We start from the raw sequence: 14,147 nt of genomic DNA on the forward strand, positions 1-14,147 counted from the left end.
TTCGATTTTAATTTCTGTGCTTATTTTTTTTCTAGGTACAGAAATAGTAAAGCCATATACTCCTGTGTTTGATTCCTTACTTTCAGAGTTCAAAGAACCAGTTCTTCCCAATAATAAATACATCTACTTTTTGATTAAAATCTATCCTGCTGGACTCTTTACACTAGAACTTGATCATCTTCAGATTGGTTAGTAATTTTTCATTTTTGCACAAACTTCATTTGCGCTCTAGATTATATCAAATACCCTGTAGTTATCTCCATGTCCATTAAATGTCTTAAACTCAACATGCCTACAACCACAGTCATTTTCTCTTCATTCTGTATTCCACATTCCCTACCTTTATTATTTTCAGCATCACTGTTCACACTTGACCCAGTCTGGTGACTTGAGTCATCCTTGAGTTTTCCCATTTTCTCTCTCTCTGACCAGTCAGCCACTAGGTTCTATTGAGGCTACCTCCCAGTGAATTTTTAATCTTTCCTCCATATCACTTTGCCACCCTCTAAATGCAAGCCTTCATCCCTTCTTCTTGACCTCTAACTGGTCTCTCACACTTGACTCTTAACTGGTCTTTCTCTTCTGTTTATTAAATTCTCCAATTCTTTCTCCATGTTTCCCTGAGAACAGATTTAACCATGTTGTTCTGGGATCTCAGTGGATCCCTGTTACCTGCGTTGGTTATATCTTCTGCATGACCTATACAGCCTTTGATGATGTGTCAAATTTCATCTCTTGCTTTACAGAAAATACTTGTTCCTCTTGAAGTGCCACTTGAAGTTCCACAGGTTTGTCAGTCTCATTCACAAATACATGCAGGGGCCTCAACTAGGATGCTCATCAACCAAACCACCCACCTACCCTCCCTCTCCTTCTCCTCCTTCTCCTTCTCCTTCTCCTTCTCCTTCTCCTGAGATCTCCTTCTCCTTCTCCTTCTCCTTCTCCTTCCCTTCTTCCTCCCTTCCTCCCTCCCTTCCTTCCTTCCTTTCTTCGTTCTTTTCCCAGCGGCTCTTTACCACTGAGCTATATCCCAAGCTCTTTTATTTGATTTTTATTTTGAAATAAGGTCTTACTAAGTTGCTAGGGTCTCACTAAGTTGTTTGACTAGCCTTGAACTTGTGATCCTTCTGCCTCAGCTCCTAAGTCACTGGGATTAGGCATATACCATCATGTCCAGCTTGGAGAGTTAGTCTAGAACATGGAAAAGGAAAGCCCAGAGAATAAGAGGAAGTATTATACCAGTTTCAGCCAGGGAATCTTGACCTAACACGGATACTTGTGTTGCTTAGAGATTATATATTTGCCTGATAGTGATAATTCACCACGTGTCATTTTGGCCTAGATGAACTACTACATAACATTATTCACATCTTTTTTTAATCCCTCATTCATCAAACATATGATTAATTTAATCTTCAGATGCTCTTATGCTGCTAACAAGATACTCTGCATGATATATATAAATGTTCAGGTCACTGGATACCTATACTATGGCTAGGATACTAGATACCAGCTGTAAATTAGTTGCCATTTTGGTATATGTACTTTCTTGTGATGTTGATTAGCATCAGCTACTGCCTGAATCTGATTGATTTTGTGATATTAGAAAGATTGGAATATGGATAAATGTTATCAAGTTAATATCATCCTTTGAGGCTTCTTTAGTAAATAATCATCTGTCTTTTTACTAAAGACATTCTGAACTTATGGTCCCTTTCAAACTGTAACAAGGAGTTCCTGTTACTTTGAAACTTAATTCAAATTACTAATCATTACAAGTTCCTTACTATCCTGCAAGGGGAAAAATGGAACCATCCAAGCATTTTAAAATAAATTCGAATGTTTTTCATTTTCAAATAAGGGACATCTTTATTTTTCATTTTTGTTACTTTGAAAATTACCAAATATAGTCCTGATGGCAGTTTTCTTACATGAGTGGAACATGGTGGTCCTACTAACTGTGCTGTAGAAATTGGGCACTGATTTCTCAACTGTGTTGTTTCCCAGATTGGGAGGTAGCCTGCTGCAAGTATATCTGATTACTTTTCTGTGTTGCTTTGTTTTCATAGAAATTAAACTCTTCTTATTTTAATCAGTAGATCTTTTTAATATATGATGGAGGAGAAATTAACACAATTACTAACATTAGATTTTAGAAAACATTTCTATTTCAATTTTCTTTGCTACTAATCATATCTCTGTGGTTAATAATCAGTATATAAATGACAAATATCTGTGTTCTACCTTGTGTTGTACAAGACAGATGTATGTAGATTCTGCTTTTGAGGTGCTTATAATTTAGTTATCAATTCTTTCTTGACATTTGTGGATAAGGACTTTGCAATAAGTTTTAAATTTTGGACTTCAGATTGGGAAATGACCGTGGGAAATAAAACCTTGTCATTAGTTTTACTCTAATGATATAATCCACACATACTTGGAGGCCTAATTCACTCTAAAAACCCTCATCTACCTTGAACACTGATACGTAGTCTGCAGAGTAAGTAACGATACTGTTACTCATGAATGTTCCAAATTCAGCTACTTAGCCTTCTCAGTTCCCCTGTTGGATTTTTTTGTTTTGTTTTGTTTTTGTGATTTATTTTTATATTTCATTATTTAGGAGATTTTGTACCAGTAAGCAATCCTGAGGGAAATTTTAAAATATCCAAACTCCAAGAAGTAGAAGATCTTTTTTTATTGGCAGCTGGAACAGGCTTCACACCAATGGTTAAAATACTGAAATATGCTTTGATTAATGTACCCAGTCTCAGGTATGTAATTTTACCTCTATCTACTATTGTTTGTGAGGCTATTTTATTATTATAAGGTATTCTAAATTGATTATTCACTGGACCTTAATAATCTTGTTCTCATTCCTTCATTTATCGTTTCTTACTTAGACTCTTCTAATCCTATTTTTCTAATCCTATTTTCTTAATTTGATTCTTTTATCTCATTTTAGTTTTTGATATTTTTGGTTAGCTAATTGGTACAAAAAAGCTTGCACCCTAGTTCAATTAGACTTTCCCCTTGTGCATATTTTAAGTTTAATTAGTTGCATTTAATGAGTTTTTTTTTCTTTTAAGGAAAGTGAAATTGATGTTCTTCAATAAGACAGAGGATGATATAATTTGGAGAAGCCAATTGGAGAAATTAGCATTTGAAGATAAAAGGTATTATACTGATTGAAACTCTACTAATACCATATAGTACATGTAGGCCTTATGTCCTTTGACTGAAAATTTGAATTGACCAGAAAACTTCTTCAAAGAAAAAGTAAACTAATTAATAAATCTATAAATATAAATAATGGTAATTCTCCCTACTTACCCCCAAAGAAATACTGTCTGATAAGATCCAAATTAAGGGCTAAGAGGTGTAGCTCAGTAGTAGAGTGTTTGCTTAGCATGTGCAAGGCCATGGATTCAAATCCCAGCACCAAAAAATTAAAATATATAGTGGGGTGTGTGTGTGTGTGTGTGTGTGTGTGTATGTGTGTGTGTTCTCAGCAAGATATATACATATCTATCTCTTGAGTTGGGTTTAGTGAAAAATATTCCTGTGTAGTAGTTAATTTGTTAATTCAGGATATTCTTGTATAATGATATTATATATATATTATAATGGAGAATTAGTGTGTGTGTGTGTGTGTGTGTGTGTGTGTGTGTGTGTGTATACGTACTAGGGATTAAACCCAGGGACACTTAACCACTGAGCCACATCCCTAGACCTTATATTTTTATTTTGAGACAAGATCTCACTAAATTGTTTAGGCCTCACTAGTTTGCTGAGGCTGGCTTTGAACTTGCAATTCTCCTACCTTAGCCTCCCCAGAAACTGAGATTATAGGCATGGTCCAATTGATAAAATAAATTTTATGAGAATGGATTAAGCAAAAGGAAACATGTTATAATATTTCTTAGAGCCTTTAACATGCTAATATCCATTGTGACTTTCAAAGAGTGGGATTTCTTATGCAGGATTTAGCATTTTGTCTTCATTGTTGTTTGTTTGCATTAATTCTTATTAATAGACCGGTCACTGGTATCCTCAGTATACACCTTAGGAAATGCTGGTATACTCAATAGGAAACAATTGATGTCAAGGTGAATCCAAAGACAGAAAGGAGAGCAAAGTGAAAAGTTATTTCATTGAAAAAAAGCTTAGCATAGTCAACTGAATATAAGAAGACAATTTTTTTTTTCGCTACCAGGAATTGAACCCAGGAGTGCTTAACCACAGAGCAACATCCCCATCCCTTTTTTTTTAAAAAAAATATTTTTAGTTGTAGATGGACACAATTCTTTACTTCCTTCCTTCCTTCCTTCCTTCCTTCCTTCCTTCCTTCCTTCCTTCCTTCCTTCTTTCCTTTGCTGAGGATTGAACCCACTGCCTCACACGTGCAAGGCAAGCGCCCTACCACTGAGCTACAGCCCCAGCTCCCCCAGCCCTTTTTAAATTTTTTATTTTTGAGGCAGGGTCTTTCCAAGTTTGCTTAGGGCCTCACTAAATTTTGGAGGTTGACTTTGAATTCCTGATCCTGCTGCCTCAGCTTCCTGAGCTGCTAGGATTATTAGGCATGCACTACTGCGCCTGGAAAAGAAGATAGTTTAAATGAGGCCATATAGCACATCTTCCCTCAAAAGATGTGAGAAAGGAGATTCAGAACAAAATTTTTTTTTAATATTCAATCCATATTTTTATTGTGGTTACAGATTATTAGATGTCAATGTTTGTACACAAAGTCTTTTATTTAATTAAATTTAGATCTTTACATTTAGATCACAGAAGGCGCTGATTCTAAGTTTTCACATCTGATAGACAAAAACTTATCACCTGGCTTTCTTTTTCTTCCATGTGGACATTGCTGAGTGTTTGATTTTCCAATATTTCAGAACAAATTTTTTACCAGAATAGTGCATAGGACAAACTATCAAACTGTCTGAAGCATTTCTGTAATCATTTAGAGCTATTTCTGGGCTGGGGATGTGGCTCAAGCGGTAGCGTGCTTGCCTGGCATGCGCGCTGCACTGGGTTTGATCTTCAGCACCACATAAAAATAAAATAAAGATGTTATGTCCACCAAAAAACTAAAAAATAAATATTAAAAAATTCTCTCTCCCTTTCTCTCAAAAAAGAGTTATTTCTGAGAATTTCAGCACTTAATAAGTTGCACAAAATATCTAAAGTAAATATTTATGTTTATTTATGAAAACTTGGTCTGAGATAGGTAAAATTCTACACCTTTTAAAAGTTAGAGTAAAATCCCTTAGATTCAATATCTGTTCCCAGGGGCTCTAGGTTCTTCTGAATATCCATAATAAGGCAATACTGTGGTGTTTTCTGGCTTTTCTCTGTTATCTCCCATCATCATCTTTTAATAGGTGACATTTAATAGCTGACTGAACTTACTTATCCTTGGATAGTTATTGTTCTTTAGAGTGTCAATATAAAAGTATTTATTGTATTTAGGTAATTATGACAATTTAGAGAATGATTTAAAGAAATACAAATTTTGGCTTTTCGTGCTTCTTTTATACTTGGAAGTGTTTATCAAGAAGCTTAGGGATATAAATTTAGTTTTTCATTCTACTCGACTTAAACTTTTTGCTTAAGACTTCAGAAATTGCTTAGTTCTGTGGGTCTGTCTCTTTACCTTCAGAATAAAATAATAGCATTTTTTCCTGTTCACTTCTATTGTGAGTTTTGGAGAAGATAACTTAAATGCTTTGGAAACTATGAAGTCCTTCCATATATATATTATGAAGGTTTCTATAAGCATGTGTGTAGTTTCTTAGGGGTTAGAAGTCCTATTTACCCAAACATTTAAAAGAATTTAAACAGGTAGGCTTTTAGCTAGTTTTTTTTTTTTTTAAGAGAGAGAGAGAGAATTTTTTAATATTTATTTTTTTAGTTTTCGGCAGACACAACATCTTTGTTTGTATGTGGTGCTGAGGATCGAACCCGGGCCGCATGCATGCCAGGTGAGCGCGCTACCGCTTGAGCCACATCCCCAGCCCCAAGTTTTTTTTTTTAAAAAAAAGACATTTTAGGTGGTTTTTTGATAGAAGTATTCTTTGAGGTAGATCCCTTAAAGAAAAAAAAATTTAAATTTCTAAAGGAAATTTTTTATTATTTTAATGAACATTGTACTTTTAGTCTATTAATAGGAGTTAAACTTGATCTACAAATTAACTCGTAAAAAAATGAACATGTAGACAGTCTTTCAACATGAAGTGTCTTTTAACAAAGTCACCTGTGTTTTGTTTTGTTTTGGTCTACATAATTTGGGTTGGTGGAATTACATGGGCTGTAGTATTATGGATGAGGAAAGGCCCCAACCCCCCCCCCCAGCCTTTTTTTTTTTTTTTTTACTATGGATGCCTGGCTCTAACAGCACTCACCAGATACCAGATGAGTGATACTTCTTCAGCCTGCTGAGAGAAGTGATAGTGTTCAGACTTCTAACCTGTCTTTATCCTCTTTATTCTCCTTCTCTTTCTCCTCTTGCTCACTCACATGTGCGCACTTTCTCTCTCTCTCTCTCTCTCTCTCTCTCTCTCTCTCTCTCTCTCTTTTCCATGACTTCTTTCTGGAGTCTCAGTCTTCCTAACTGGAGGCACTTGGTTGGAAACTGATTCATGACCATGGACTCTTGGTGTCTTTTGACTTACATCAAGTCAAGCCCTTACTGGAAAACAAAAAGGCCTTGCCTGTGTAGATGGCTTGGAAACATTTATAAAGAATTTTACTATAATCTGGGGTTTTATGTAGAAATCCTAGCCTGAAAGACTTATTGATGGATTTTGTTAGTACTGTTCAGTCAAAAACATAATTGCATGTCCTATACGTAAAAGGAAAGTAAAAGTTCAGATTCAATATCAGGTAGTTTTAATTATAGTCACATTTATATTTTAGTTAGCATTTAAGATATTAATTTTTAAATATATTTTGAATCACCCTTTCCCACATCTTGACTCTCCTGTGTCACTTGTAGTTTTTGATAATAAAGTTTCTGATGACAAATGTGTTTACCTGAATACATTTGCCTGATTCAATTATTAAATAATGTAATAATTTTGAAAATGCTCTGAAATTCTGTAGTTAAAAAAAATTAAATACTGTCTAGAATTAGGTTTCATCTTTCTACCAAGTCCTTTGTGGAACAAGGAAAGATAGGAGGGGTAGTAACAGAGATTGGTATATGATCAAACATTTTCATTTTTTTTCTGGTCCCCAGAGTTTATCCAGATAATATTATTAACAAATAAAATTCTTTGAAATATCATAATGAAATGGAAACTTGTTAACCTTGTGACCTTGGGCAAGTTACTTTTTTTGACTGGGCCTCAGTTTTTTGATCTGTAGAACAGACACATTAATACTCATATCATAGGGCATCTGGATTCATGTGTTAGCATATGTAGATGCCTAGTCCATAATTAACATGTTTGTAACAGTTGCATTTATTCATTCCTGAAATATGTGTGAACATCTACAGTGTGCCTCTCTATACACAGGGGCACAATAGTAGTAAGATATTGTGTTGCCTGTTTTCTCATGCGGAACACAAAGACTGTCTCTTCATTTTCCCTTATGCTTCATTCAATAAAATTGAGGGAAAAAAAGGAAATTCAGAGTCATTTTTAGAATGTTTCTATTTCAATGCAATTTTCATGGCACTAAGTATGAAATCTGAAAAGAAAAAAAAAAGTCAGCTTACCTGAATTTTATCCAGGTATGTTATTATACTTAACTGTTAACACCAGAAGTTGGGATTCAAAGTCTAGCAAAATCTTACACATTTATTTTTTTTAAGAAAAAATAGTAGGCAGATATGTGCAGTAGTAGATCTAGTTAATTACTATGTGAAAATGAAATGAAATTAAGTTTCATTTCATTTTCACATAGTATTAAATTTCATTTATTTTTTAAGATAATAGTCACAGTGACTATTATAATATTTATTTTTTAAGATAATAGTCACAGTGACTATTATAATAATTGTATTTTCTACTTAGTGTATTCTGTATATAAAATATTTTCTGTTTCAGTGATTCTCAACGTAGAGCAACCCCAACATGCCTCAGGACATTTATGTTCAGGGATGTTTTGATTGTCACAATTGGAGGGGAAGGTGATACTGACATCTAGTTGGAAGAGGCCAGGAATACTGTGAACTTCCTACAATGCACAGAAAGCCCCCCAAAACAGAATATGGAACTCAAAATGCCAATAGTGCTGGTTGGGAAACCCTGCAATATATGCAATATAACATGATTTTTAACAATGGCATTATATTCAATCATGTGAACATATAATTTAACTAATCCCCTACTATTTGATATAGTGACTAAAAGTTATTCTGTACTTCCTCTAACTATTCAGAATAAAAATTTCATCAAAATAATCAATAGATCAAAGTGTTCTAAGGCTGTTGATACATTTTAACAAATAGTCTCTGGAGAATGAAGTATTTAACCCAGATTATTGTGTACAATACACTTAATAGTGGTTTTTTGTTGTTTAAGAAAAAAAAAAAAAAAAGAGTGGATAGAGGGCTGGGGATGTGGCTCAAGTGGTAACATGCTCGCCTGGCATGCACAGGGCGCTGGGTTTGGTCCTCAGCACCAAATAAAAATAAAATAAAGATGTTGTGTCCACCAAAAACTGAAAAATAAATATTAAAAATTTCTCTCTCTCTTCTTTCTCTCCTCTCTCTCTCTTTAAAAAAAAAAAAAAAGAGTGGATAGAGAGATCAGTGATTGAGTAATAGGGGAAGGGGAAAGAGAAAGGAAGGAATTCCAAGCAGCAAGGAAATAAATCACAAAGGACCAAGGTTCATTTACCCAGTTATATCCACCAAGAGAAGATTGTGTACTTTAACATAGATTTCTATGCTATTTGCAAAATGTGTTTGACATAGGAAAATATACAAAATAAGACTACTCTAAAGTGCATCAGTAGCTGTGGATTCTGTGCACTGAGAGGAGAAAGAGTAATCACACTTTTGTGAGAATAAGGATATCAGTGCTTCATGCAAGAACTGACTTTGAGCTGGGCTTTGGAAAACAAAATAGAATTTTTGTGAACAGGAAAGGAAATGTTGGTAGTGGTAATAAAGACCTAAGGGCCAGAATGCTCTGATGTTTTAGTGACAGACCATAGTCCAGTTTTGTTCCTAGTATTTTCTTTAGCTAGAAAAACAGGAAAAGATGGAGCCTTAAGTATTCTGAAATGGTAGTCTGTTGGTAATGAGGAACCATTGAAGCTTTTAAAGCAAAGTTGCAAATTTGAATCTGGGTTTTTAGCATTACTAATATGGCAATGGTGTGTCAGATTAAGGCTAAGAGTTGTGTTTTAGACAAGAGATGTAGGACCTGATTTGGAGTTGTGGCAGTTAAAGTGAAAAAGTAGGAGACATGCAAGAAATAGAAGGAGGGGATAGGTTTTGGAAGCTAATTGGCTGGAGGAGGATATTTGTTGGATATTTAGGCTCTGCTCTTGATTTACAATGAATGAGTACATTTCAAGTCTTTTTTTCTCAGGTAACCATCAGTCTAATTTAAAATAAAAATTTCTAGCAGGCTTATTTGCTTTCATTGACATTTTAGACCTCATAGGCATTCATCAGAACAAGCCTGTTCTTTCTATCTCTATCTCCCTCTCTCTCTCTATGATGTTTTGCATTTTATGGGTAATCTGAATTTATTTCAAGAGTCCTGGTCCTCTCTGGCTCTTTTGAAATCATAGGGCATACAGGGAGTTTCAGGATGTTTACTCATTCATGCATCTAGCAACTCAGTATTGTAATTGTTTAAGATCGCAGGTTGGCCCTCATTCAGAAAAATCCAGGACAGAGGATTCCACAGGCACAATCTGTATCTTGATATGTTATAAGAAATCTTTTATTAAAAAAGTCTTGATCTTAACTTAGAATTGTTTCTGCTCCAATTTGAGCACTGTTACTTTCCTGTGACGGTTAAGCAGGATAGTAGCCTCCAATAATCCTTAAATCTTACCATGCTGTCTGTTCACTTTTTCCATTATGTGCGTAAAATGGGACCACTGTGTGAATAAATACAATATACACAAGAAGTTTATTTTATTTATGTGTTTATATAAATATCTGTTATTTATCACCATCTAGTTCATGTCTTTAGAAAATATGCCTCTAATTAGACTTTTTTTTGCAAGCATCTTTTTTTTTTTAAGAGAGAGTGAGAGAGGGGAGAGAGAGAGAGAGAGAGAATTTTTTTTTAATATTTATTTATTTATTTTTAGTTCTCGGCGGACACAACATCTTTGTTGGTATGTGGTGCTGAGGATCGAACCCGGGCCGCACGCATGCCAGGCGAGCGCGCTACCGCTTGAGCCACATCCCCAGCCCCATTGCAAGCATCTTAATAAAGGAAAATTATGAATAGCTACTTATTACAGATTACAGGGACTTTGGCATTCGTTTATATATTTTAGCAATTTTATTCCAATGATAGGTTCATTGGAAATGGAGCCAAAGGAGAACATCTGTTACTTTTTGATCTTTTTTTTTTAATTTTTTTTTTAATATTTTTTTTTTATTTTATTGTTGGTTGTTCAAAACATTACATAGTTCTTAATATACCATATTTCACAGATTGATTCAAGTGGGTTATGAACTCCCATTTTTACCCCGTATACAGATTGCTGTGTCACATCAGTTACACTTCCATTGATTTACAAATTGCCATACTAGTGACTGATGTATTCTGCTGTCTATCCCATTCTCCACTGTCCCCTCACCCCTCCCCTCCCCTCCCCTCCCCTTCTCTCTCTCCATCCCCTCTACTATAAATCGTTTCTTCCACTTATATAATTTTTCTCCTACTCCTCCTTTCCTCTTATATGTAATTGTGTATAACCCTGAGGCTCACCTTCCAATTCCATGCAATTTCCCTTAACTTTCACTTTCCCTCCCGCCTATCATCCCTGTTTAATGTTATTCTTCTTCTCCAGCTCTTCGTCTCTACCCTGTCCTTGGTTACTCCCCTTATATCAAAGAAGACATTTGACATTTGTTTTTTAAGGATTGGCTAGCTTCACTTAGCATAATCTGCTCTAATGCCATCCATTTCCCTCCAAATTCTATGATTTTGTCATTTCTTATTGCAGAGTAATACTCCATTGTGTATAAATGCCACATTTTTTTAATCCATTCATCTATTGAAGGGCTTCTAGGTTGGTTCCACAATCTTGCTATCGTGAATTGTGCTGCTATGAACATCGATATAGCAGTGTCCCTGTAGCATGCTCTTGTTAGGTCTTTAGGGAATAGACCGAGAAGGGGAATAGCTGGGTCAAATGGTGGTTCCATTCCCAGCTTTCCAAGAAATCTCCATACTGCTTTCCAAATTGGCTGCACCATTTTGCAGTCCCACCAACAATGAACAAGTGTACCCATTTCCCCGCATCCTCGCCAGCACTTGTTGTTGTTGGACTTCTTAATGGCTGCCAATCTTACTGGAGTGAGATGGTATCTTAGGGTGGTTTTGATTTGCATTTCTCTGACTGCTAGCGATGTTGAGCATTTTTCATGTACTTGTTGATTGATTGTATGTCCTCCTCCGAGAAGTGTCTGTTCAGGTCCTTGGCCCATTTGTTGATTGGGTTATTTGTTATCTTATTATCTAATTTTTTGAGTTCTTTGTATACTCTGGATATTAGGGCTCTATCTGAAGTGTGTGGGGTAAAGATTTGTTCCCAGGATGTAGGCTCCCTGTTTATCTCTCTTATTGTTTCTTTTGTTGAGAGAAAACTTTTTAGTTTGAGTAAGTCCCAATTGTTGATTCTGGTTGTTAACTCTTGCGCTATGGGTGTCCTATTGAGGAATTTGGGGCCTGAACCCACAGTATGTAGATCATAGCCAACTTTTTCTTCTATCAGACGCCGTGTCTCTGATTTAATATCGAGCTCCTTGATCCATTTTGAGTTAACTTTTGTGCATGGCGAGAGAAAGGGATTCAGTGTCATTTTGATGCAAATGGATTTCCAGTTTTCCCAGCACCATTTGTTGAAGATGCTATCCTTCCTCCATTGCATGCTTTTAGCCCCTTTATCAAATATAAGATAGTTGTAGTTTTGCGGATTGGTTACTGTGTCTTCTATTCTGTACCATTGGTCCACTCGCCTGTTTTGGTACCAGTACCATGCTGTTTTTGTTACTATTGCTCTGTAGTATAGTTTGAACTTTTTGATCTTTTAATTAAACAGGGTACTTTCCATTTTTTACTCAAATGTCTAGAATTGGAAGACAGTAGTTCTTCAGTTGCTATTGGGTCCCCTTTGATAATCTATTGAAATATTATGAACCTTCTTCCCAGTAAAATGCACTTATTAAATCATACACATTTACATATATAATTTCATAGATGACAGCACATGTCGTTGTTTTTCCAAGCACAGATTTCATTTTTAGAGAGTATTTTATAAATCAATTCCTTCATTCACTTGATGAATATTTTCTGTGCACTTATATTGAGCTAGACCTGTGTGTACTATTGAACAAGGCAGACAGTGGCTCTGCTCTTATGGAACAGTAAGCAAATATACTTTCTGAAATTATGTAACATTATCTTTTTTTAAGTTCCAAGAAGGAAAATATAGGCTAGTGAAAGAAATTATAGGTTAAGTATCAAATATTCAAAATGCTTGGACCAGATTGTGGAGATTTTCAGATTTGGGAATATTTGCATAGACTTACTGGTTGAGCACCTCTAATCTGAAAATCTGAAATTTGAAATACTCCAAAATATGAAACTTTTGAGAGGATCATGTTGGGGCTCAAAAAGTTTTGGACTTTGAAACATTTGGGGTTTTAGGTATTCACATTGGAGATGTCCATCCTATGTTTGATGAGGCTGTTTTGTGTAAGGTGGATTCAAGTCTCTGCTAATAGTAAATGAGGAACCTTGAAGGTAAGAACTAAAATATAATTCTGTAGGTGTTTAGAGTATTAAAAAACGGGGTGAGGTTGGCGTAATGGCTCAGTGGTAGAGCACTTGCCTTGCATGTGTGAGGCACTGGGTTTACTTCTCAGCACCACATATAAATAAATGAATAAAATAAAGATCCATCAACAACTAAAAAAATTTTTTTTAAAAAGCATAGATTGTTAGGATCGTAAGAGATTATGTAGTTTCCCATCTCATTGCACAGATGGGTCCATAAAACCAAGAGTCTGGGATCTGTACACAGAGCTGTACTATTTCTCTATCCCCCTGCTGGCACTCTTGTTTGGTCTGCTGCTTAGGCCAGGATGATCACTTCCTGGAAACCCTAACCCAGTTGAGGCACAGTGATGTGAAGGCAGTGATGCCAGCCATGTTTTTTTCTCTTCTCATATTTGGTTTCCTTGTTCCCTCATATGAAGCTATTCACTTCAACTTTTTCTTAATTGTATATTAACATAGAACCAATTTCAACTATTCTTCAGAAGTATCTCAGTTACTAACTAGAATATGTAGAAATGCATTTTATTTGATGCTATTGAAAATAGAAGAATTAACTGTGATTACTAAAATAGAGATATCAGAATGGGTACAATATAAAATTTTGAATTTACTATAGCTTTTAACAACATCAGTTTACTTAAAGCTTAGGTAAGATATGGTCAGAAATTATATTTTGAGACTTGGTTTGATGTTCTTTCCCATTTTAATTCTATACCCTTTCTTTTGCTTTCATCTGTTCCATTACATAGCATTTAAGTGCTCCTATTTTTTGGCCAGTAAGGATATAGTGATCGACAAAGCAGGCATAGATCCTGCTCTTCTGTAGTTAATGACACAACAGAGAAGGTAGTCATGGAAATAGTGATCTTGTTAAGTAACCTCATACTTACAACCTGAAGTAAGGGCTATGAAAAAAAGAAAAACATTTTCATACATTTTCACAGCCTGTATACTACAAGACCCTAGACTGGTGGGGCCACAGCACTTCCCTATGGGCATGATACCTGAGCTAAGAACAGAAGACAGAACAAGCCATATGATGGCAGTGAGAAAGGAGAAAAGTAGGTAGAGGGTTAGGAGCGAGGACTTGATGAAGAAATTGGGTGTAGAGGCTGAGGTAAAGAGTGGTTCCCAGAATAAAACCCAGGTTTTTAG

The 14,147-nt window shown here is 35.4% G+C and overlaps 1 protein-coding gene across 5 annotated transcripts in view; it reads left to right on the plus strand.

The window, feature by feature from the left end:
* Nucleotides 1–14,147, plus strand: part of LOC308649590 (cytochrome b5 reductase 4) — a 91,701-nt gene that overhangs the window by 62,920 nt on the left and 14,634 nt on the right. For 3 of the 5 annotated variants that reach the window (XM_081295245.1, XM_081295244.1, XM_081295246.1), the window contains 3 exons: nucleotides 36–188; nucleotides 2,624–2,774; nucleotides 3,090–3,176. In XM_081295245.1, the coding sequence (XP_081151371.1) occupies nucleotides 36–188; nucleotides 2,624–2,774; nucleotides 3,090–3,176 (391 nt within the window). The remainder of the gene's footprint in view (nucleotides 1–35; nucleotides 189–2,623; nucleotides 2,775–3,089; nucleotides 3,177–14,147) is intronic. The other 2 variants (XM_081295247.1, XM_081295248.1) reach the window with 1 other exon arrangement.

This window comes from Spermophilus citellus (genome assembly GCF_964194105.1).
Source record: "Spermophilus citellus genome assembly, chromosome: 5".
Classification (NCBI taxonomy): Eukaryota; Metazoa; Chordata; class Mammalia; order Rodentia; family Sciuridae; genus Spermophilus; species Spermophilus citellus.